Genomic DNA, 26,120 nt, shown 5'->3' with positions numbered 1-26,120 from the left:
TCGCTGGTCGAGCCTCACCTCCTCACCATCGGGGCAGGATACCGTCCCCCTTGGAAAAGTATCCCGCCTCCTCCAGCTGGGCAAGATCTTCGGGGCTCATCGACGAAGGGAGAAGGTGGTCGTGTGCCCAACCTCCGCCGTCCACTGGCACTGTCATAACCAAGAGAGGGCCACCACGAGGGCGGAAGGAGACCTTCTTCTTCCGCGACAATCGATTCACCGTAAGCTATCCCGCCATCTCACCTGCAAAAAAAGATCCGCCAAGGATTAGCCAAATAAGGTCAGGTTCCGAAAAGAATCGGCAGAAGAAGCGAAGCTACGGGCCTGGAGACAAAGCCCCCGTCCCGCGCCGCAAAAACAAAAAAGAAGAGGCTGCAGCTCCACGGCCGCAGGCCCGCTCGCTCCTCGGCCCACTCACACTCGCGCCCGCTCTCGCACGCCCCGACCCGCTGGACCCAGGCCGCGCCCGCTCTCGCGCGCCGTCTAGCCGCACCACGTCCTCGTACCCGCGTCCCCGCACACGCTTCGCCGCGCCCTCGAGCCCACGTCCGCGTGCGTGCCGCGCTCGCGTCACGCGCTGTCTGGCCTCGCCGTCGTTGCTCCCGCAGAACCCATGCACCCGCGTCGCGCCTGGCCATGCCCGCGCTCTTGCCAAGCCATGACGCACCAAAGGTGCTCGACCGCGTGCCCGCAAGGATCGCCGGCACCTAGAAGACACAAGGAATGACGCCACAAGGCTGCCCTCACCTCCACAGGAGCAAGAAGAGCACGGCCGACGACGAGGGTCTCCCGGCTGCACTTGAAGGGACGACCGGCACCTCACCCCTAGCGGCCTCGGGCGCGCTCCACGTCCCCACGAGGACTCGATGACGAGAAGCCTCCGCGGTGGCTCCTCGGCCACCAACGCGACCTCCGTCGCGGCTAAAGAGTGGCTAGTGCCCCTGCGAGGCCCCTACAAACACCAACCTCTCAAAGAAATGTCGGGCGCCGCTGAAATCGTCTTCGACGCTGGACAAATCAAACAAGCATGGTGTGAGCCTCCTCAATGCCCTGGGGTTCCATTTTATAGGCTGCCAGAGCTCCTAGGCGTCTGGGTTGGGCCAATGGCGGGGCGACACCTCGCCGTCCTGTGCACTGTCCAAAGCAAGGAAGAGACAAGAAGCCCAACTTTGCCAAAGAAAAAGGAGGGAAGAAAAGGAGAAAGGGGGAGGGCTCCAGTGGCCGCCCTGACCGAACGGCCAGCCCCGGCGTCACCCTCGCCGGCGTCATCGCGCCCAGGACGGAGAAAAGTTGGTCGGCTCCGGCCACCTTTCCCTTTCCCGTACGGGGGAGGAAGAAGGGTACCCGACCCTTGGATCTAGGACGACCCTTCGTCCAGAGCCGTCCGATCGTGCGACTTAAGTTGCGAACCGGTATCGGGCACAACCGGGCCACGGCCCAGGAGCGGCCCAACTAACGTCCGAAATAAAAAAAATAAAAACGGTGGCGCGCCCGAAGGCAGCCCAACTCGTGCGCGAGGCCGGCCCAATCCGCGTCCGCGCCCGCGCCAGGACGGCCCGGCTAGCCCTTGTGACCAACAAGACCCGCGGGAAAGTGCAAAAAAATCCAAGATTTTGGGAGAAATTGCCAATAAGACCCCAGAAATTTCGGGGAGGCCCGCAGGGCCCCTGATTTTTACAGAAAAGTTCTTTGGGACACCGGATTTCTCGCAGAGAGGCCCCTAAGGTCCCGGTTTTTGCTAAAATACCCTCCGAAACTCGATTTCTCGCAGAAAAATTCTGCCGCGGGCATGGAATTTCCCCGCAACGCCTCCAAGGATCCTATTCTTTGCAGGAAAAACACCAAGTACCTCCGTTTCTCACAAAGGAGCCCGCCAGGGAATCCATCCAAGGTACCATCGTGAATCCAAGAACGAGAAAAGGGATCAAAGGTCTCGCATCGAAGGTTGACCCGAAGGCATTCTCAATGCTTCCAGCTCAAGAGGGCTACTGTTGTAGTAAAATAAAATCCTTATATGGGTCGGGCCGTAAATCCTACGTGGCGACGACCAAGTCAACGTTTCCCAAGCACGAGTCAAGACGTCCACGTGGCGCGGTAAATCCTACGTGGCAAAGAAAAACAAGTCAACAAGTCAAGCCTCTCATGCCATGGTCAAATGGTCAAATGAGATAGAGTAGGGGGCAAGAAAGGTATGGGATGAGGCTTTTGATCCATGGTAGACCATGGACCATCCCTCACTTCCCTCTAATGGTGCACACAAAAGCTATGGACCAAAGGAGCTAGTTTTACCATTTTGTCCCCACTTTTCTCTGTCCCTCAGGGGTAGACATGGTCTTTTGTCATGGACCCGTAGGCTATAAATACCCCCCATGAGGGCATGTATCATTCACTCTCACTTGAATAAACTCAAGTGGAGGGGGCTAAAGTGCTCCCTTTAAGGTTCGCTCTCGCGCGCCGCTTTTGACTGAAAGTTGATCGGCCTCGAGAAAGCCTTTTAGAGGACTCTAGTTTCGAGGCTCCGAGCTAACCTTGGTTGGCACGGGCTCGAAGGAGAAGGGGTTAGGTTAGAGTTCCGAGGGTATTCTAACCTCGATACTTGGAAAGACGCGTTCAGTCCAAGACCGGTGTACACGACCTACTTTTATACCCGCAATTGTGCCATCTAACATTTGGCACCCCTTATTCTAATTATTGCGGGGAACAACAGCAAATCACATTTAGCAATTCCACATTCCACAATTCACATAGGCGGCGGCAACAACAGGTGCGGGGCACGAGCGGCTAGGGATAAGGCGTTGACCCTAACTACGTGATCATGGCATCGGATGCGGGAGAATCGGAATCAGAGGTGTGGAGTACCAGGGTCAGGCAGATCCGGATCGATTGGATGAGTCGTGAGGAGGCATGCGAATCGGGGATGATTTTGGCCCGAGTACTGGACCGCCAAGGGAATGAGCCAGTCATGCACTTGTTCGGTCTATTCGGGTTTTCTAGAATTGATATCTCAGAATTAACCAAACTAATTTCAATCTATAAATTTTTCTAACCTAATTTTTTGTCGGACTTTTCGGTTTCAGTTATCGTTTTCTCGCCACCCCTGGCCAAAATTCTTCCGCATGCAGATGTGCTGCTGGTTCTAAGAATTTGATCACACATGGCTAGATCTATATGGTCATAGCATAGGCCATCCTCTCTCCGCCTTACCCGCGGGCAAACCAGATTCTGCTTTACAGCAGCAGCCATAAAAGAAGAATTTGACCTTTCCCATAGCTTTTAGATTCCAGACGTGATATGCAGTATTCACTTGAAGGTGAGTTAGCGGTTGTGTAAACCTTTTACGAGGAAGTGTGCTGTCAAAAAGAAAACTAGCTGTGAAATGAGACTCATATGCAGCACTTGAAGGTGAGTTAGCTTCGAGGAAATAACAAGTGGGAGCTGGCCATAATTGGATGTGAGTTGATCGAATTGGCTATAGATTCTGATCGAGGAGCCTAATTAAAGGTCATGCATATATATGGAGCATACTCTGGCTGCTGCACTCGTGTCAACCTCTTAATTAGCGCTGTCAAGTCGCGCTGGCCAGTTGACAAGTACACGGATCAGATCCAGTTTTTTTTTTTTTTGACCAGAACGGATCAGATCCAGTTAACTATCACACCAAACGACCGGGCAGCGGAACGGCTAATGTGTATATGATGCGCGCGCATCCGCAACAATGCCCGTGCGTGTACGTTCTTTTCGTTGCATTGTCACAAGATGAAATTGCACGTTCCATCAGTTATTAGAAGCGTTGTTGTGCGAAACATCAGTTGGACGAATCTCGGTTAAGAGGACAAACAACACATTAGGACCTAGCTGCAACTGACGGGAATGCAAGTGGGATGGGCTTGCCACTTGTCCCGTCTCCCAGCCCACCAAAAAAACCCATCTATCCCGTCTAGATATGTCCGCATATTCCATATGCAAATCCACCGGGAATCCACCTATCATGTTTTTTCCGACTACAGGCATCTAGTAAGGGCAGAACCGCTGCATCGAGGAAGGGCAGGAGTCTTCCGCCCGAGTCCCATCCGGCCTGCTCGCCGTCGCTCCCCAACTCCCCTCCTCCTTCGGTCCTCCTGCTTGAGGCGCCAACCCCCAACTCCTCCGCCTACTCGCCGGTGGCGCCCGCCAACCCCCTCCTTTCTCAACAGCACACCGCAACATTGAAGGGGGCGGAGCGGAGCTGGCAGTTGACCTGCCGGCGCGTTTGACGGCTAGTCGGCACCGGTTTCGACGGATAAATCTTCTCCCTCGATTTCTTGCCCAGCGACGGCGCCCTCGCAGCCGCCCTCGCAGCCGCCAAGACCGTCCTCACGGGATAAGCTGACAAACACCTATTGCCTTGGTTGCGGGTTCTCACGGGATAAACGGGCTAAAGCTGACGAGCCCACTTATCCCAGCGGCACGACGTTTCGCAGGATGCGGTGGGACACAGGCGAGATGAGCCCGTCACAGCTGCACTCCTAGCAACTGATTAGCCGAACAACCGATGAAAAACAAAACAAAAAATCATCAAACTGGTGTTTTGTTCCGAAAGACCCTGGAATGTGCAATTTCCTCTTATGACGAAGGAAACGAGTGCACGCCCATCCCTCTCGGCCCGGTACGGTACGGTGTCATGAATCGATCTCCCTGCTCTCAACAGTCTACAGTCAAATCATGCCAGGTTTGCCAGCGTAGCCGGCGGCTACAGCAGCTTTCTGTGCTCCGGCCAAGCTACGCAGCCAAAATAAATTTGTAGTACACACCACCCTTTTTTATAGAAAATACGGAGTACAGTAGGAGAAGAATATTAAATTGCCGGCATATGTCGATCTGCACTAGGAAGGTGGCCGCCTCTTTGCTTCTGGCACGCCGTGACTGCCTCTGGTAAGGCACTGGATCCCGGTCCGTCGATTTCTGGTAGGTTGACCAGCGACTCGATGCATGCACGCCGGCCGGTCTGGCGGCTATATATCTAGGCGCTGATCTCGGGAGACATGCATGGGCTCGCTTTATGTTTGAACAAAGGTGGTAACAGTGCATGATAACAACTTAGAGTAGTAACATGTCTCTGTTGCTATTCTAAGTTACTACCTTCATAGTGAGTAGTAACATATATGTACTGTCATGCATTATGTCATTTATTACCTTGTAGACTCATGTTGCTTTTATTTGTGTGATATTATGATAACATATCTAGTCATCACAAACATCTCTCTCATCATTAATAACATGCCAAATCACCAAATTTGCTTAGTTGGCACTTATGTTACTGTCTATATTACTCACACTATCAATATTCTAAAGGATAATAATGAGTGATGGACAACCTTAGTTCAAGGGGATATTATTTGCATCCGCACGGCCGGCCAAAGCCGCATATCTGATACCTCCACGTAAAAACGCTACTCACGTTCCGTAAGGAAAAAAAACGCTACTCACGTACATAAAAAATACCTGTTGGGAGGTCCAGGTCACAGTAGCATGTATAGATCGGATGTAAATAAATCGCTCTAGGCTCAAGCTAGCAAGGTATGGACCGCATGGAATTGGTCGGTCGATTGATCCACTACCTCCGTTACAGGATAATATCAGATGTTCTAGTTCTGTGCTCACTCCTGTTCATAAAAAGTGTTCGCTGATTTTGTAATACAGAAGAAATATTAAATTAATTAAACTTAAGTTTTTCAAGTTTAAAAAGTGCCGATAAAAAGTCATGATATATGTTCATCGTATGCTTATTTGACATCGTAGTTATTTTCTATAAATTTAGTCAAACTTTAAAATAAATCTAAATATCTTGCATTTAAAAACAGAGGCATGTGTATGTGTACTAATTAACGTCCCGATCAATCCCGGCAGCGAAGCTTGTGAAAAGTTTACCCAATTCTATTACGATGCTCAGGGTACAATCTTATAATCTGATGATATTTTCTAGGCCATCTGTGATCCGGATCGATCCGGGACCGCACGAAGTCGCGCGCGCACTTGCTCGGGGTTTTTTACGGGGGTGGAGGGATGGATCTGTACGGGCTTTATCTGACACATGCATGCTCTGAACCTCGATCTGTAAAGTGGATGGATCTGTAAGTGGCAGTAATGCGTGCTTGAAGACGCGAGGCGTGATGTGATGACATGCTTCTTGATCCACAAAGGAAGTGGTACAAGTTAACACGTCGATGGGCACACAATTTATTTATGGTCCATGGCCTGCCTCCTTCGCCCACACTCGACACAAGAGAGGCGCGCGCGTACGTCTCCCATCCCATCAAAGCTATAGCTACTCCTCCGACTATAGCTTTGTGTGATTGTGTCAATCATGCATGCTGGATTAATGCATTTGCCTGCCAATAATAATTAACCAACCTGTCCTCTCCTAACGTACTGTTGCAACGGTAAACGCTATAGTCTCAGGCAGCAGGCGACCTGACATGCAGTACAGATCGATCCGCCGATGTGCATGGCCGACACGTAAGCACGTTGCTCGGCCTGCCGTTGCTGCACCATCCGTATGCAACGAGGATGGAAGGAATTGGTCGGGCGCGCGGGGCCCCGCTGGACGGGTTGGTTGGGACGCCACAGCCCACAGGTCTGAGGTCTTTGCCGTAAATATGTGAGCGCCCTGCCTGCGAGCGAATTAAACAGCGGTCGCCCGGCTGCAGTTGTTTACGATCAAACCGGCCCTGACGAGCAGCCGCGATCTGCTAGCCGTCCTCTCCCCGGGGCAGCCATCCCTGCCCTTTGCGCTCAGCACGCCCTGACTTTCCTCGACGTTTTTAGACCGTACTTGCGATATGATTGGGGGTTTTAAAATGCCCGATCCGTCGAGGGCTCGAGGCAGACTGCACGCCGTCCTACGAGCAAAGCAGCCGCCTCCGATCAAACATACATGTACAGATACAGTGATACATTGGCTATCGTGTCTGTCTAGTTTTTATAGTAGGTTCAGATTGTATAATTATTAAATTCAAAGTATTTATACATGAACCATAATATCTCGAATTCACTGGACACATAATGAGTTAGGTATGTTAATTATACAAGTGTCCGTGCGTTCCCACGGCCTCTTAATTTTTTTCGTTTTCACGTCTAAACATAATGCGCGTGGAGATTCATGTCTACAAAAAAGACAACATAATTTGGCTCAATCAAGATGGGATTCCATCAAATCAGATTCACGTCTCGCAAAATCGCATCACCTCGCTCCACACACCCATACACGTGAATTTATCTCAGGAATAGCAAAGCCGTAAAAAAAAATACTTCCTCCGACCCATATTCCTTGTCGAAGTATTACATTTATGTAGACGTTTTTTAAATATAGATACATTTATCTGTACCTAATAATAAAAGCAATAGTGTTTCCGTCGTTGGCGAGAACCCATGATGGACATTAGCAACACAAACTCCAGCAGAGCAATGTTTTTACTTATGTGGTCAGCCCGTAAAGCCTCCTGTACTCATGAGAAGGTGCTATAAAAGCCCACTGTTTCTTGTATCCAATTATATCTATAAAGTGTTTGAAATAACATAAAATTTTATATTGCATATATGCATATTGAGGACTCTGAATTTGCTAAGGAGTGGACCTTCTGAATCTAGGCGTCTAGATAGCAGTCTGAAGAATGAGATACGATAGCATATCTGCAACAATGTTTCAAAAGGATAATACAGAGTAGCCTTTCTATTCAGAAATGAGACTTTCCTTTTGAACAAAGCAAGAATGGAACATTCTTCTTCTCTAGTTTTATTCAAAATAATAGTCATGCATGCCATTCCAAGTACAGAATCATCAGGAGACTTAATGCCAACAGTTGCCAGTTCAAGATAAACTTCCAGGATCAACACATACAAGATCAAGTCTAAAAGTGAATTCAGTACAGCACTCATTTGAAACTGAGCTTTCAAAGTGACGAAACACGCAAGACACACAACGTTTACATCAAAACTTGAGTTGACATAGTAGAACATTAAGCTTCTGACACAAAATTTGTGTTGGGCAGATAGAAACAGCCTATAATATGTGAATCCCCTATTACAGTAACTTGCTACTGATCACACCAAATTTACTCATAATAACTATTCAACAATCTATTTCACTCATACAAAAATTGTGATATCCATCCATTCTCTACCTTCCTCATCCACTACTACAGAAAGGCTTATCAGTAACGATCAAAAAGTGCATCAATAACGGTCGGGGCCGCCGTTTAACTTCCTGCCAGTAATGATGGGTATCATCAGTAACGGTCGCAGGGACCGTTACTGATGTACCACATCGATGATTGGTACATCAGTAACGGTCGCTTTGCCACATCAGTGTCGGACGAGCGACCGACACTCATACATTTTCAGTAATTAAAAAAATGATTAAAACCACAGAAAATTCACAGCATTTATACACAGAAAAATACACAGCACGTATATATTTAGAATACACAGCACATCACATATATTTCGAATTAAAACCACAGCCACATCATTTAAAGCATATAAATGTATATAAAGCCGCATCATTTAAAGCATATAAAGAATACAAATGTATCTCACTTCACGACATTGATTACAAAGTGTCAAAATTTCATAGCAAAATCAAGTTTGAACCTATTGTTGTGGGTGAACCCTAGTAACTACTTGTTCCACATGTTCGTAGAAGTCATCACTAGGCTTGATGACCTCATTGTTGATGAGATGGGCGAACTCCCTTTGAATGTTATACACGACCCATTTAGGTCGGTGTGCCATTGTCATTCGAGGCTACCAGTACTCTTCCACAGCCGAGATTGACCCCTTCCACTCAGCCTTAAACATGTTGGCATTCTCCATAAGGATGTGACAACAGTAGTAGCCATAGTACACACTGTCGGCCGGCTGTTGCTATCAAGGGAACCTGTGGTTATGGTGAGGCTCGTCTTTATAGCCTTTACCAGCTAGTTTTCCCTTGCTCGCAACTTTGCAGGCAGTGTTAATGAGTGATCCATGGGTTTCCAGTAGCGACCTCGAACACCCTTCTTCGGAAGTAGTGAATCGAAATAGTACACCGCGGACCAAGGCAAACAAATGAGTAGTGTCACCCAACGGTCTCTGTTTTCAAAAGAAACAAACTTTAGTAACTAAGGGTGTACAAGAAAGACTGAATTAGAAAAAACAAACGGTTTCATATATAAAGTTCAACTTACTCCAAATTAAGGAAGAAGAGCATAAGATCGTGGTCCGCGTATTTCTCCAGACATGCCACCAAGTATTTAGACACCAGGGTTCTTGAAGGATCCTTTTCTGGCTAAAGACCGATGTCACCGTAGTTGAACACCGCGGGGTCTAGAATGGCTACTTTTTTGACCTCCATTCGCCGCATTTCCCTTATTTGGTAGGCAGACCACAGCCTTAAGAGGTTGATATCAAGTTTTTGGCGGTTGAAGAGGTGGAAGAGTTCGTTGAACTCCACATCAAAGGTGATAGGACGTTCCCGAATGCTCCCAGTTTCTTGGTCAAAGAAGCCATAGTCTCGTGGGATTCGAACATTGATTTGTTGGGCATGCTGTTGAGAATCAGCTGATGCTTGCATGTAGAACTGATGAAGCTCTTGCATCTCTCTGCACGCGGCACGCAGGGAAGCTTCGGTGAGCATTGGTTTTCCAGGATAGTAAATAAGCACCCGGTCAAACTCCCTAGCCACGAAATAGGATCCGTCTTCGAATCTCTGGCCTTGTCGGGGGTTCTTCATGAGAATGTCAGGCCTATTGTCTTCCCACACTCCAGTTATGTCAGGCACATAGTGCATCTCATCTTGCTTGACATTCGAGGAGTCCTTGCTGGTCTTGCCGCCGCGCCCCCTCTTTTTATGCCTCCTCTTATTGTCCCAATCCTTTTGCTCCTCTGCCTTATATTTGTCATCGATCTTGCGGCCACCCATGGACTCAGCGGCACCCAAGAGAGAGAAGGTGGGAGGGACGCTTCCAGCCTGTGCCGACCCTGTGGTCTGGCTATCTTTAAGCTGTGGAGGTATCGACATTGCCCGCTCTTCATCTCCGCCGGAATCGATAGGAGGCAGTATCCTAGGGGAAAGGCTGAGTGGCGATTGAGAAGTACCTTTGTGGGCGGAGGGAGATGGAGTCAAAGAGGGCCGGCGCTGGTTGTAGAGAGATACCAAGCTCCTAGGCCACATTATGCGGTAGTTTGGACAACCACCTAGGATATCCACGCCTTCCTCCGGAGGTAGCGGGATAACATAATCACGATGCTCCTTGACGACGGACTCCACCATCACACTCACTTGTGTGTCGTTCATAAGAATGCATCAGGCGGCCAATGGCGTCTACAGGCTTCCCAGGCTTGTCTACGTGAATACGACACTTCACCGGTGCCTGCGCGTAACAAAAAGAAGGCATATGTGTGTAAGATCTTTATTCATGAAGGTAAGGATTGAAAAAGAGTTTGAAAAGTATGCTTACAAGGATGTTGTCATTCGGACGCGGATCGTTATCCCGGATGTGCTCGCTTGGGTCCGGTTGGCTAGCGGGGGGGTTGTCCATGCTAGGAGCCGGGCCGTAACCTGGGGTGTAGGTGTCATCGTCTTCCATACGTGTGTCGGAGGCGGCGCTGCTCTTCAACGGGGTGCTCTTTCGCGGGGAAGAGGAGGAAGGAGGTTCCTCAAACCGTCCACTCCTCCCCCGAGTATGGCGTCAAGGGCGGGGTGGTCTTTGGCCAATGCCGACATCAAATGATGGACGGCTTGCACTTCATATTCTCTTGACACCTCTTGACACACCATAGATGCCTACTCTCGCGCCTCCGCCTTAGCTTGTTCTATTATTTCAGAAGAAGCGGGGAGCTTTTTCTGGACCCTGCTTCGCTTCGGAGCAGGCGGGAAATAATCATCCCAGCAGGCCCCTTCGCTTTCCCCTAGTACACGGCCCGTGTGCTCCACCTTTTGCAAGCCGGCGGTCACAGCCGACTCCAACCTCTTGCTCTGCACGGAGTCGGCGGATGTTTCTGACCTCTTGCTCTCCTCCCATTTGTGGGCATTTTCCCTGTTATCATATAAGACAGGACCAACGTGAGTATATATGGATCATGAGTGTCATAATTAATGCCGAAAACAAATTAATGCACGAGAACCCTTACCGTAAAAATTTTAACAGGCGGCTGCATTGGCTCAATGCCCGCCCACTCCTCTGGTGCCATGTGCTTACATGCATATTCTCTAGCACGTTTATCCTCCAGAATGTTATGCACTAGAGGCACCCTGCCTGCCGCCTCGAGAATTCGGTCCTGCTTGCGCCAGACCTTTCTCTTCCCCTCTTTCCCTGCACTCCCTAGCCTGTGGTTCAACGGCTTCCTCGCGCGCAACGCCCTCATACGTTCACTCTTCGCAATGAAGGCAGGGTTAGATGATTCCTTCTTAAATTTTTCCCATTCAGCCTCATCAGTTATCGATGGCCATTTCTTCTTGATGATCTCATAGGGTTTGTCCATCCACTTTCTAGCGGTGGTTTTCCAAGTAGCAAGACCATTCTGCACTGCTATGTTGATGGACACTCGGAATCGCTCGCGCCACTCGTCAGTGACTTAGAACCTCCTTTCAACGTACGCCATGCACGTGTTTCTAACAACTTCGGAGATGTCTTCCACTCGTCGGTGATCTTGCAATATTTACGTGCAACGGCTCCACAGGTGGTTGCGAAGGCCTTCTGTGCCCTCTTAGGCGACTCCGGGCGGCCTCTGTCAGAGTGTCGGATGACCACGTAGCAAAACACCTTCAAGTTGTGGCTCCCCCTCGGCGTCTTCCTCCTTGGCTTCTTAGCCGTAGAAGCAGTTGTCGGGTTACTCTCTTCCACACGTCGCTCATTGTCTTGCTCTTCTGAACGAGAGCTACCTTCGCCAAAGCTAGGATCGCCGCCAGAGCTGGCAATTTGCTCTCCCGATGAAGACTCTTCATCGACACGATACACCTCCTCAGGAGCTACGTCCTCAAGAACTGATTTCTGGCTACACTTGCCCATTTCGTACCTATGCCATCAAAACCATCAAATATATATTGGCCGAAAATTTCGACATGACCTATGCTATAAAACTAGCAAATTTTGTCTACTAGGAGGTCGAAACCTGCATAAAAAACCCACCTGCATATGTACCCCCTCGGCACGATGGCCGGCCCCTTCTCCAATGACCCGACACGATGGTCAGGCCCACTATTCATTACTCAATTCTCCAAAATAGCATATAAAACCCCGTGTATAGCATTTAAAACACCTAAAATAGCATGTAAAACAGCATGTATATAGCATATAAAAAATCATATTCTGAGCAAGATCAACTTTACTTATCTAAAGTAATTAGATTTTCATAACCTATAGATGTTGCACTCTCAATTTAACCAAAAATTCAGCGGCAACAGTAGCAGTTAACGAGAAATTCATTTAAGCATCAACAGCAGCAGTTAAGCAGCAACATCAACAGTTAACTAGAAATTCAGTTAAGCAGCAGCAGCAGTTAACCAGAAATTCAGTTAAGCAGCAACAGCAGCAGTTAAGCAGCAGCAGTATTCAGCAACAACAACCTTATTTAGTTAACCCTAACCCTAAATTACTCTAACACTAACCCTAACCCTAACAGTATGTAGCATGAACCCTAACCCTAAAGTACTCTAACACTAACCCTAACCATAACAGCAGCGAGAGCGAGGCAGAGGGAGCGTGCACCGGTGGGTTGAGGAGGGCCGGAGGCGAAGGAGGAAGACGACGCGGGGTCGGGTCGTCACGGAGGAAGACGACGCGGGGTCGGGTCGTCGCGGAGGAAGACGGCGCGGGGTCGGGCGGCACGGAGGAAGACGACGCGGGGTCGAGCGGCACGGAGGAAGACGACGCAGGGTCGAGCGGTGGCGTCGGGCTCAGGGTTGGGCGGCGTCGGGCTCAGACGGCGCGGAGGAAGACGGCGCGTACGAAGACGGTGCGGGGTCGGGCGGCGTCAGGCTCGGACAGCGCGGAGGAAGACGGCACACAGGCGGTTGACAGCGGCGGCGGCAGCGCGGAGATCCGGCAAGGCTTCGCCCGCGCTAGGGTTCCGATACCCCTGCTGGTCGCTTTGAGGACGCGTGGGCGAGAATGAACCGGTAATTTTCTCAAGTCATGGTTATATACGCTATAAACATCAGTAACGGGCGCTTAACAGGGCGATCGTTACTGATGTTCCTTCAATCTTCAGTAACGGTCGGGATACGACGCGACCGCCACTGATGTGCTCCTGTGAGCAATGCCCAAAAACACATCAGTAACGGTCGCCTTGTTACCCGACCGTTATTGATGTCTGCCTATACTCATTAGTAACGGGCGTGTAACCAAGGGACCGTTACTGATGTGTTCCAATACTTGTTGAGCTTTGTACCAGTTTAAATTATAGGAACGTTTAAAAAATTCATCACATGCATACACAAAAGTACATCGATCACACATAATTTTACTTAGTACAAAGTTTGCATTCAAATTCAGTACAAGTACATTACAATGTGACTACTAGGCCTTCTCCTTCCTTTGGTAAGTCATAACTTGACTCCTCGCAGTAGTGCTTCTGAGGTAGGGTTTTTGTGGTATTTTCTCGCTCTCGCTCCCATCACTTCTTCTTTTCCCTCTCCTTTTCCTCGTTAATATCTTGCGTTCCGCTTCTTCGTCATCTGCGGCGGTCGTCGGATCATGGAAACATTCGTAGTCTTCTTGTGAAGTAACTCCATCCACTCCAACAATGCTTCTTTTCCCTCTTCTTACTACGACGCGGCCTTTATTGTCGAGTCGTTTATGTAGAATACCTGCTTGCATTGTTTAGCAAAGACCCATGGTTCCTCTCTTGCCAGGATTTTTCTCACGTCAACTTGTTCACGAGGGATCTTAGGAGGTAGCACCATCGTCGTGAACCTGTGACTTTCTTCTTTGTCACCTTTGGTCCATCTTACGCGGAACATTGGGATCTTTGTGATCAAGTACTCCAATTCTCAGATCTCCTCGATAACGTCAAAGAACGCTTTGGTTTTGCTGTTGTCGTCGGTTGCGGTCTCAGAAGTCATGACTACACCACTATTTTGATATGTGCTTTTACGGTCCTGAGACGCGGTGTAGAAGTTATACCGTTGATTGCATATGATTGCCAAGTAGAGATGTGGTAAGCAGGTTCCCGTGACAAACATGCAACCGTCTCTTCAGATTCATTGGTCGTCTCCCTGCCGTACCAATAATTCTTCAGCCACGCTACGAAGGTTTTATTGTGCTCCCAGTGGATCCAGACTTCTCCTCTTTTAGGGTTTTCATTTCGCAGTTGTTCCATGTGCATTTCCTGATAAGGTCGGCAGCAATCGGCAGTTTACAACACAACCAAATGTGCACTTTCAAAGTCAGCTTCCCTTCCTCTTCCATAGACATTAAGGAATGTATGTCCAAGGCCACCTTCGCCTTCGAGCTTGCTCGTGTGCCGTGATTCGGGAACACCTATTGATTTCTGATCGGCCAACCAATCCGTGCAGAACTCGATGCACTCTTCTGCCCTAAAGCCTTCCATGATGCTACCTTCCGGACGCAATCTCTTACGAACCTAGCGCTTCAGAACCCCGTTGTATCGTTTAGGGCCATACATGTTATGCAGGAACGAGGGCCCTAGGGACAAGATCTCATCGCATATGTGGATAATTAGATGGACCATGATATCGAAGAATATGGAGGGAAGAACATCTCGAGTTCGCACAGAATCTGTATCATACTATCCTGTAGTATCTGGCATCGTCTAACGGTGATTGACTTCTGCGAGATGATGTCAAAGAAGTCAAAAATCTTCATGATTGTCTCCCTTACGTGCGGCTCCATGATACCTCTAATTGCGACTGGAAGTAACTCAGTGAGTATGACATGGTTGTCGTGAGACTTCATGCCAGATAGCTTGTGACTCTTCGTGTCAACTAGATGCTTGATGCTCGACGAGTAGTTCGATGGGACTTTAATGCCCTGCAGGCACTGGCACATCCTATGCAACTCGTCTTTGTACAGGTTGTAACATGCAAGACGACAGCGCGTGGTCACCATCGCGAAACCATTCTTGTCGGCTGCCGATACTTGATCTTTGCCCCACAATTCTTTTCTGATAGACATGAGTTCCAGGTCCTTCCGTGCATTGGGTTCATCTTTCGTCTTCTCTGGAATGTTCATCAGCAACCCCAACACGTTGTCGCATACATTTTTCTCCACGTGCATGACATCTATGCTGTGGCGGCATTCTAAATGTGCCCAGTTTTCCAGGTCCCAGAATACGGACCTCCTTTTCCACACGACGCCTTCAGGTTCCTTATATTTCTTGGCAGCAATCTTTTCGGGGACAACTTCAAGATCATTCACAATTTCAAGGATTTGCATACCAGACTTCTTCTTCGACGCTGTCCCGTGCTCCGTCTTCCCATTGAACGTTTCCTTGTCATCCCTCCAAGGGTTTTTAGCATCCAACCATTTTCGGTGGCCATGCAAACAATTTTGGATGAAGCGGGCAACTTCTCTGATGTCGTGTTTTCCCCCGCACTTTGTACAGGCCTTGTAGCCATGTGTCACCTGGCATGAAGTATTTCCATTCGCGGGGTAGTCATGCACGCAGGTCAGAAGCGCTGCTCTCATATTGAAGTACTCCCTCTTGTTTGCGTCTCAAACCACTCTGCCAGGGTTTCAAAACTGCTTCAGCTCATCCTTCACTAGCTGCAGATACACATTTAGGTCAGCTCCCGGCTGCTTTGGACTCTGTATGAGCATGCACATGTGGATGTATTTTCTCTTCATGATTAACCATGGAGGAAGGTTGTAGACAAACAAGATCACTGGCCATGTGTTGTGCTTGTTGTTCATGTTTTCGAAAGTATTTATCCCGTCAGTGCTGAGACCGAGCCTCAGGTTTGTGGGCTCTCCCCCAAAATCTGGAAATGCCGTGTCGAAGTTTCTCCACTGAGTCCCATCGGCAGGGTGTATTAGGACCCCAGCTTCCTCCACACGGTAGTGCCCTTCAGGATCGAATGCTGCCTGCGCCGGATCGTGATGGACGAGATACCTCGTGTCCTTAATGTTCTGCATCCAACGCTCAACTCGGCCACCTGGCGTAAGATACCAGACAGTGTTTGCCGGCCTACCCTTCATCTCTTCTTCCCCATCGTCTTCGTCAGCTCTGGCGGTTTTCTTCTTGTATCTCGATGCACCGCATATGTGGCAGTTCTCATGGTTCTCGTACTCTCCAATGTATACCATGCAGTCGTTTGGACATTAATGAAGTTTCACGCAATCTAATCCAAGCGGGCATGTAATCTTTTTCGCCTTGTATGTGCTCTTCGGCAACTTGTTTGGTTGTGGAAAAACCGAAGCAAGGTAACTAAACAAGTCCGTGAAGCCCTTGTCTGACTAGCATGATGCTACCTTCAGCCTCAAAATTTTGAGCGTTACTTCGAGCACGTTGTTTTCTTCGCCATCTCCATCATACAAGGGTGTGTTTGCGTCCTCCAACAATTTTTTGAACTGAGCACACACTGCCTCATCTTCGGGGTCCTCTAGCTAGTCCCGTAGGTACGAGTCATCTAGCATTTCAGCAATCCTGCCACATGGAGCTCCTTCACCTTCCACATTAGCCTCCTCATCGACCATTGTTTCTTCCTCGGAATCATTCGCTAGATCATACCACAGGACATCATCATCTTCGCTACCGCTACCGACATCAACCGCATCCTCCCCGTGACAAGTCCGGCGTGAATACCTTCCACAAAACCCGATGCCAGCACGTGCATCTGAACATCTGCAGGCTTCATCATGCATATGTTTCCACATTTGCGACATGGACAACACATCATCACAAGTCCTTTTCGTTCCATATCACCTTTCGCGACTCCAAAAAAGACCGTCCATTCGGTTATCCATCAAGCATTGATTCTTTCCGTGGCGTACATCCAAGAACGGTCCTTCGATCTACAACACAATACACAAGAAAACACAAAGCAAAATAGTTAGCCTAATAATTAATAAGGGGATTAAGGTGTTAATTAACCGGGGTTAAGGGTCTAACTAAAAATTTGAAAGGGACATTCAGAGAGAAATTGGACGCCGGCGAGAAAGATCGGGAGGGGGAGAGAGCTCGCAAGGAAGAGGGAAGCTTCGGGCGACAACGAGGAGGCCGCATTTTGGCCGGCGGCCGGAGCTCAAAAATTTGAAATGGAGGAACTTTGGAGAGAAATTGGAGGCCGGCGAGAAAGATCGGGAGGGAGAGAGAGCTCGCAAGGGAGAGGGAAGCTTCGGGCTCGAAGATTGGAGCTCATCGGCCGCCGGAGCTCCAAAAATGGAGATCGCCAGAGATGGGGGCGCCGCCGGCCATGGAGATGGGGGGCGCCGCCGGGGGGAGAGAGGAGGAAGGGAGAGGGAGGAGAAGGGGCTACCTGCTGGGCTCGCCAGCGGCCATGGAGGATTTGGGCAGCGCTCCGCCGTAGCGGGAGAAGAAGAGGCCGCAGCTGGTCCGTTACAACGCGCAACGCGACCAGCTGCGGCTCTACCCCGCGTACTTAAACCGCGACGATTATCAGTGGCCGTCGGGACTTGGGCAACCTTTACTGATAGTAGGGGATACATCAGTAACGGTCGCTTTATACCGGCCCGTTACTGATGCACCAAACATCAGTAACGGTCGGTCTGCGGGCGACCGTTACTGATATGTACCACACATCAGTGGCGGGCATGTTAGGACGACCGTTACTGATGTATCACTCATCAGTAACGGTCGTCTCTTAATCGACCGCCACTGATGTATCTCGCGAGGAATGATGGTACATCGACGCGGCCGCCACTGATGTATGGCTGGGCAGGGACGGGCAGACCCCGCTCTGTTCATCAGTAACGGTCACGGCCGCGACCGACACTGACGCTTTTCATCAGTAACGGTCGCGCCGGACCCGTTACTGATGTGCCATGAGATATAGACCGTTTTGTAGTAGTGATCTATACAGCAACACAGAGAAACCAGCGAATGTTCTAAACAACAAAAATTAACCTCAGGTATAATCAATCATCTTAATCAAGGGCTCATAACCAGCTCCAGGAACAGCCCAACACGGCCATGGCTCTGCCTGCCCTTTCGCAGAAGCGTTGGACCGACCTTCAGTTGGCTTCCACTCGGCCAGACGCATGTTGGGCCTGGGCGGCGTCAAACTCAGCCTTGGCTCGGCGTTTGGGGTGGAGGTCGCCAGCGTGGTGCCGTGCGCGACAGTGACGCCGACAAGGCTGAGGAATAAGCGAGTCGGCAGAGAGGACCGGCGGTGGCAGGTGTGGCAGCCAGGGGAGCGCCGCCGCGCTCGGCCATGGCAGCGTGCTGCTCACGCTGGAGCCTTGCGGTGACGATGACCAACGACTCCTCGTCGTTGGACATGGAACACAGCGCGCTGGAGGAGACAGGGAACACGAGCTTCTGTGGTAGCGGCGGAGGAAGTTGAGGGATACGGATCGGAGAGTCAAGGGTCTAAGACGGTGATTGCGAATGGGGGAAGCCGGCAGCGGCGTCGGGGGAGGGGCGGGACGACGGTGGAGGAGGAGGTGCGTGGGCGCCTGGAAGCGGAGGAGGGTGAGGGGGAGATAGGAGGGGGCCGGCGGCCATGGAAGGAGGAGAGGAGTGGATCAGGTGAGGCAGGGAGAATTGCAAAAAGAACCTCGAGTTTTGCAGAAAAACGTGGTTCCGTCCTCAAATTGGACTGCACGTTGATTTCTAAAAAAAGGACTAAAACACAAAATTGACGGACAAAAACCAACGACGAAAATACTATTGCTTTTATTCTTAGGTACAGATTCATAAGAAAAGTATGAATTAATTAAATTTTGAATTAATTATACAGCATACGTAAAAACAGTACGTAATTCATTAAGAATTTGATTTTTTATCGATACTGGACTACTCCATTGATTTTTTATCGATACTGGACTACTCCATCCGTTCCGTAATTCTTGTCGAAAAATATTACATGTGTCTAGACATTTTTTAGTAATATATACATCCATTTTTGGACAAATTTGAGACAAGAATTATGGAACGGAGGTAGTAGATCAGTACATAGAGTCACAACCATCACACACGGTCGGTGTTTCATGGTGTGCAATTGGGATGTTTGTTGCACAACATCGATTTCTCGACATACCCGATGTGCACGACATCACACAGGCGGTGTGGTATTTCCTAATGATGTGTGCACATTCGAACATCGCATACGGTTGCACACTGTTTGCGATTAGGGAGTCTTAAATAGGCTGGATGTATAACAGTGAATGGTCTTGTAATATTCGCGAATTTCAGCCGCCACCTGTCCCATGCATATGTGTACACTCGAACCCACACCAGCCGAGTCTATATAAAGACGGTAGTACCACATGGAACAGAAGCCAGTGTTCTTCCTCATCTCTGTAAACACAGTGAGCGCGCGGAGCAGCCCCAAGGGCCAGCACAAGGCAGACATGGCCACAAACCCCGGATTCTTGAGCGAGTGGCCATGGAAGAGGCTTGGCAGCTTCAAGGTACGTACTATAACCTAGCTCACCAGACCACAGTACTGTAGTACCACTAGTGAGAAAGACGAACGGATTAACGTGGTGATCGACCAAACATAATATTCAACATGCAGTACCTGGTGCTGGCGCCGTGGGTAGCGCACGGATTCCATCAACTGGCGACCAAGGGGTGGCGCGAGACGGACCTGGGCTACATCGCCATCCTGCCGTCGATGCTGCTCCGGGCGCTCCACAACCAGGCGTGGATCACCGTGTCCCGGCTCCAGAACGCGCGCGGCAGGAAGCAGATCGTGGACCGCGGGATCGAGTTCGAGCAGGTCGACCGGGAGCGCAACTGGGACGACCAGATCATCCTCAGCGCCATCCTCTTCTACCTGGGCGCGCTGCACCTGCCGGGCGGGCAGCACCTGCCGCTGTGGAGGACGGACGGCGCCGTGCTGGTCGCGCTGCTGCACGCGGGGCCCGTGGAGCTCCTCTACTACTGGTTTCACCGCGCGCTGCACCACCACTTCCTCTACACCCGCTACCACTCGCACCACCACGCCTCCATCGTCACGGAGCCCATCACCTGTACGTAAAATTTAACCTGGATCGAGTTTTACTTCGTTCATCTGTCTTCTCTTCACAGCAAACTGACATCGACTTTCTGATAGAGGGGAGAGTTATACGTGACTTTCTGATCTAGAGGACATGGAACATGACATGTTTCTGTCCTACAGACAACCTCACCGGTGCTCTTCACTTATCAGATCCGGGACCAAATCGGTTTTTTTTCTCTCTCCATAAATATAAACATGAAAAAGTAAATCTACTCCGTACAATGTATGAGCAACACATGGTTAATTAGTCAACTACATGATACTTTTTGTAATAACCATGCACATTCAATTAGTTCTAGAAAATGTTACGAGGATATATGTTGGAAAGGTTTAAAAAAAGTACTCCTCCGTCCGTAATATTCGGATCGGAGGAAGTAGTACTAATTTCTTGGTCAATCGAGTTGCACATCATAAAACACACAAAAAGTTTGCGCGATCTCAAGTCTAAAAAACAATATGCAACTGCAAGTTAAACAACTTCTAAAGTATGAACTGCTCAATTAACAATTAAATAAAAACCATCCAAATCACAACTTAGAATGAACAATTTCTCAGGTGACAACCCACAGTATGAACTAATTGTTGTAAAAATAAATAAACTATGCATGCATGTGACCTCGTCCTTGAGCGCATGTTTGAGGTTTGAGTTTGAATACCTTGATAGCGACTTATGATGCAATTAATTAGGAACACTGAGAGGACGTCTGTGCGAGATATATTCCGGGCCCATTCAATAGAAAGTTGAGTCGATCGTTTGCTGCTTCCGCATGCTTCCTTCGTGAGCAAACATCAAACAGAATCAAGCACCGTCACGTACCTGGCACGCACACCAGTCACAACCTTCGCATGGACCCCTACAGAGATAGCACGTAGTGTCAAACTCAGGACGTAGAATAGTTCAGAGATAGCACGTAGCGTCAGACTCAGGACGTAACATAGTTCTTGCAGAAGTATACTGAAAACTTCTCTAATACTCCCTTTGTCCCATATTAAATGACTCAAATTTGTCCAAATATGAATATATCTACACCCAAAAAACGTCTACATACATGTAATATTTCATCACTTAATATGGGACAGAGAGAGTAGAAAAAAAGAACTCATAATAGGGCAATTACCGATGGCAAGGGAGGCTTGTAGGCCTGTGTTGGAGCACGACTGCTCTCTGTATCCTGAAAGTTCTATGGTATTACAAAATTTTGTGGGAAAACGTTCTGTGGCTTGCACAAAAACAACAAGAAAAAGGGGCTAATATAGCAAATTGTGGTGGTTCGAATTTGTTATTTTTATGCAGATCACAAACATGTGTACAAGAAATTGCGGATCCACCCAATATACAATGTTTGCCCACACAGCTTTTTGCAGAAATTTTCATTTTTCCGTTGCAATTTGCAGTAATTCTACACATAGTGTTTCACTTGGCTGCTGTTTTTGGATTTCGTAAGCCGTGAATGACTTGATTTGATGTTTAACATTTAAGACTACCAATGTTTTTTTTAAGTCAACCTGAGCACACTCCCAGGAAAACAGAAATAGATGTCATGGAAACAGAAAGTTAGGCGATGCATGTGGCAATAAATTCACAGTATTAACATACATACTAGAGATCAACCAAACGAATCAAGTGCATATTGGTTCCTGACCCTATTTTCCTGCAAGATGGCAAGACATACAATTTACTGACTATAATTTCTTGACTACAGTAAGCAGGTCAATTTATTAAATCCGTTTCAGCTTCTTCTTTTACATTTCGCTAAAGCAGACATGTGATGTTCATGATGTTGTTATGTTCATGCAGCTGTCATCCATCCATTTGCTGAGCTCGTGGCCTACGAACTGCTCTTCTCAATCCCGATGATCGCAAGCGCCCTGACTGGAACTGCTTCGATCGTTGCATTTGAGATGTATATGCTCTACATCGACTTCATGAACAACATGGGCCACTGCAACTTCGAGTTGGTGCCCACCTGGCTCTTCAGATGGTTCCCTCCTCTCAAGTATTTCATGTACACGCCATCGTAAGTATTCCCCATCTACCCAACCCCACAGCTCAAAAGTAACATTCTTCTCTAACCAAGGAAAAGAATGTCTTCAGCCCGTTTTCCCATAATAAACTGGGTCTTTTCTACTTAATTGGGCAGCGGTTCTGCCAGATCTAAAAAAGACAATGCAAACGATGTTCAACCAATTTATAATTCACCTTGTAAAACCAAGCTGTTCTTTTCTCTCTTTTTTCCCACCATGATAGTGTCTGATATTCTTTGTGGATCTGAACTGTTTCAATATCTTAGGTTTCATTCGCTTCACCACACTCAGTTCCGGACAAACTACTCGCTTTTCATGCCATTCTATGACTACATATACAATACAATGGACAAGTCATCCGACAAGCTGCATGAGAACTCACTCAAGAACAAGGAGGAAGCAGTAGATGTGGTACACCTTACCCATCTTACCAGTCTGCAGTCCATCTACCACATGAGGCCCGGGTTCGCTGAGTATGCCTCCAAGCCGTACACCTCCAAGTGGTACATGCGGATCATGTGGCCTCTATCGTGGCTCTCCATGGTCCTGACATGGGTGTATGGTTCTTGGTTCACTGTTGAGAGGAATGTGATGAAGAAACTAAGGATCCAGTCATGGGCTATACCAAGATACAATTTCCATGTAAGAGTCATGCTAAATACAAAAGACCTGGTCAAAACAAAAGGAACCAAGGAGATGATTTTTAACAATTATAACGAAATAACGGACCTTTTCATTTTGGCAGTATGGACTGAACTGGGAGAAGGAAGCAATTAATAGCCTGATTATAAAGGCGATACACGAAGCTGACAAGAATGGAGCTAAAGTTGTTAGTCTTGGACTCCTGAACCAGGTACATCATTTCTTCAGCTATTCAAACTTCAAATTATATCATTTCTGTACCTCAACTGGAATTGAAGTGTATGCAAACTTCAAACTGAAACTCAGAAAGAAAAGTTATTAGTAAACAATGATGTATAGAGATGCAATAGCACGGAAGATAGGAAGTTAGTGGAAAGGTGACAGATGTATGACCTTACAGGCAGCTTAACTATAAACAGTAATTGGTTGATCGAGTCACATGATCAATTCATCATCAGTTTCACTTGCTCATAATTTAGAAGTACCCATGCAGTTAGCTACGTAGCTACAGTCGATCAAACTATATTTATCTACAGTCGATCGAACTACATGTATGTACGGATAATTTAGAGATACGATAATGATATACACATTCACAATGATACGATATATTTCAACACAACAGGCACAGAGCCTCAATGGAAGTGGGGAACTCTATCTGCAAAAGTACCCAAAGTTGGGAGTAAAACTGGTGGATGGCTCTAGCCTAGCTGCTGCAGTGGTTGCCAATAGTATTCCCCAAGGCACAGATCAAGTTGTTCTTGCAGGAAATATTTCGAAGGTGGCCCGTGCTGTGGCCACAGCATTGTGCAAGAACAATATCAAGGTCACCTAAATATTCATGACTGCTTCACTTTTAACCAAATGAAGAGACGATTTTCTTATACTATCAAGCAACTCGTCCTGTGCAGGTCATAATGTCAAATAAGCAAGATTATCATTTCCTTAAGCCCAAAATACCAGAAGATGCAGCTGACAATCTTATATTATCAAAAACCAGCATTGCAAAGGTAAGAAGGAAGTTATGCATGTCTGAATAGGGGGGCATCACATAATTGAAACTCATGAATAATCAGCTCATCAAATTTTGTAGGTTTGGGTAATTGGAGAAGGTCTGGATACTGCTGAACAGTTCAGGGCGCCAAAAGGAACACACTTTATCCCCTACTCGCCATTCCCACCAAGAGCTGTACGCAAGGACTGCTGCACCTACTCCACGACTCCGGCAATGGGTGTACCTAAAACTCTGCAGAATGTTCATTCGTGTGAGGTAATACGGCCCCCATGAACTGCAACTTATGGAAGAACTGCAGTACATAATCTTATCCGATTCCAAAATGTTTCAGAATTGGCTGCCAAGGAGGGTGATGAGTGCATGGCGCATCGCTGGAATTATTCATGCATTGGAAGGATGGAACGAGCACGAGTGCGGAGACACAGTACTTGACATGGACAAAATATGGTCTGCTGCAATTCTGCATGGGTTCTGCCCTGTTGCACAAGCTTGATGATCCTTTTGCAAGTCAATGGAATAAGTGTTGCATGGATATATGACATGTTCTCGCTGGAGCCATGATAAGGAAGAAGAAGCAGGCACATTTGTTAGCAGAGGAGCGAAGCCTCTGAGCAGTCCTGCCTCTGAGTAGTATGATTTCCATGGATGCTTTGTTAGCTATTATCGCATTATTGTCTTCTATGCTCTTTCATCGTAATGAATTAATGACTTGGTTCTAATCGTACCATTATCTGTCCTCGCATCGATAATGTGATGCAACAAATAAACAAGAATGGGCGGTTGGGCATTGTTTCAGTAGACTTGGAGCTAATGTGCAGTACAACTTTTTTTTTTGCGGGTAGTACAACTTAATCACAATCCACAATTAAAGAAGTAGAGGTGCGGTTGTGTGCGGTTTGACAAATCAACACATAATTTGGTCGTAGCAGTGAACCAATGTTGTGGCAGATGAATGGACTAAGAAGGCTTGACCGATTTATGATGATGCTCTACCGACAGAGCACTACAGTAAGTCCCTGGCTGTTTAACATATAGTACTGCTACTAATGATGGTATAGGATGGTAGTAGTGATTACCGATATGATGGACTTCTAGTTCTCGGTACTGTTGGGTGGTGAGTATTACTATGCAGTTTTGTTTGCCAGTATATCCATCTGAAATGCCCAAGTTTGGGGAAGTTTTGTCCGCACTGCATAGTAAATTAGTCAAACAGTATACTCCTAGGTGGGTAGTGTTTCCACATCACAGAAATCATCAAGCTTGTACGGTGAAAACATTGACCCGAGAACACATTAACAGGCGAAAGGAAATCGCAGGGCGGAGAAAAGATCTCACAGTGGACGGCGGCGGCGGCGGGTGGGGTGGGCAAGGCCGCACAGATGGCCGGACGCCGGAGTGATCCCAGTGGACCATGCCGGCCGAGGGTGGCGTGCGGGACCGCGCGACGCAACCCTTCTCGCCGGCGGCAGAGCAGAGACGAGAGACGTCTCGTGCGGGTTGGTGTAGCAGGCCAGCAGCGGGCGACCAGGGAGAAAGTTGTGAGACAGTATCGCGGCCCACTGGTTGCTTCCCGTTCGCGGCCTTGGATTTTGTCAGGGCAGAACTTATTTTTCTTTTTTTGAGCGACAAAACTTGTGATGTTAAATACATGTGTTTATATAAATATTATGCAAAAGAAAAAAACTGATCTAAAAAAGGATAATGAATCAATTTAAAACTTTTGTTTGGTGCAAATCTTAAACTTTAAAGACAGTCCAACACAATTAGTGTCCATCAAAATTTGATTGAGACCGGATGTGCTGAAGGTTCTTCATTTGATTGAGACGGAAGGTAGACTACGGTGGAATGCAGGGCTCTTTAAGGGTCATGGGTTAGATAGTTTAGAGGCTAATATGTGGAGTGGCGTGAGTAATAGTTTTGTATTCACGCCTCTTGGCATTGAGTAATCGTTTTGTATTCACGCCATGTAACTGTTTTGTAGTCTTCTTTTTCTTTAATATACCCCCTCCGTACCATAATATAAGGTGCACACGCATTTTGAGGTCTAACTTTGACCATCAATTAGACTAACAAAATGTGAATTATGTGTTATAAAAGTTATGCCACTAAATTCATATCCGAAAGAAGTTTCTGACGGTATAATTTTTATAATACATAATTTATATTTTGTTGATCTAATTGGTGGTCAAAATAAAATCTTGAAATGCGTGCGTGCCTAGAGAAAAATTGTCCATCTTTTGTCCTGCAAGATAAGGCATGTCCGATGCACTTTTC

At 47.9% G+C, this 26,120-nt stretch overlaps 1 protein-coding gene and 2 long non-coding RNA genes across 3 annotated transcripts; 1 reads left to right on the top strand and 2 right to left on the bottom strand.

Annotated features, from left to right (window-relative positions):
- Positions 1–19,410: 19,410 nt before the first annotated feature.
- LOC100833807 (protein ECERIFERUM 1) lies at positions 19,411–24,644 on the top strand. The gene is made up of 9 exons (XM_003573991.4): positions 19,411–19,571; positions 19,679–20,135; positions 21,963–22,182; positions 22,456–22,831; positions 22,935–23,042; positions 23,457–23,657; positions 23,743–23,841; positions 23,925–24,101; positions 24,178–24,644. The coding sequence occupies exons 1-9, from the start codon at positions 19,428–19,430 to the stop codon at positions 24,337–24,339; spliced, it is 1,944 nt and encodes a 647-aa protein (XP_003574039.2). The 5' UTR covers positions 19,411–19,427; the 3' UTR covers positions 24,340–24,644.
- On the bottom strand, positions 20,653–21,964 carry LOC112271798. Its single transcript, XR_002965249.1, has 2 exons — positions 21,283–21,964; positions 20,653–21,018 (listed from the first exon to the last, which is right to left on the bottom strand). It is a non-coding gene; the product is annotated as an uncharacterized LOC112271798 (long non-coding RNA).
- On the bottom strand, positions 24,496–25,390 carry LOC104583666. Its single transcript, XR_002965248.1, has 2 exons — positions 25,182–25,390; positions 24,496–25,035 (listed from the first exon to the last, which is right to left on the bottom strand). It is a non-coding gene; the product is annotated as an uncharacterized LOC104583666 (long non-coding RNA).
- Between the last annotated feature and the right edge of the window lie 730 nt (positions 25,391–26,120).

Source organism: Brachypodium distachyon, chromosome 3 (assembly GCF_000005505.3).
Source record: "Brachypodium distachyon strain Bd21 chromosome 3, Brachypodium_distachyon_v3.0, whole genome shotgun sequence".
NCBI lineage: Eukaryota > Viridiplantae > Streptophyta > Magnoliopsida > Poales > Poaceae > Brachypodium > Brachypodium distachyon.
The sequence above is the reverse complement of the archived record's forward strand: the minus strand, read 5'-3'. Positions and strand labels throughout refer to the sequence as shown.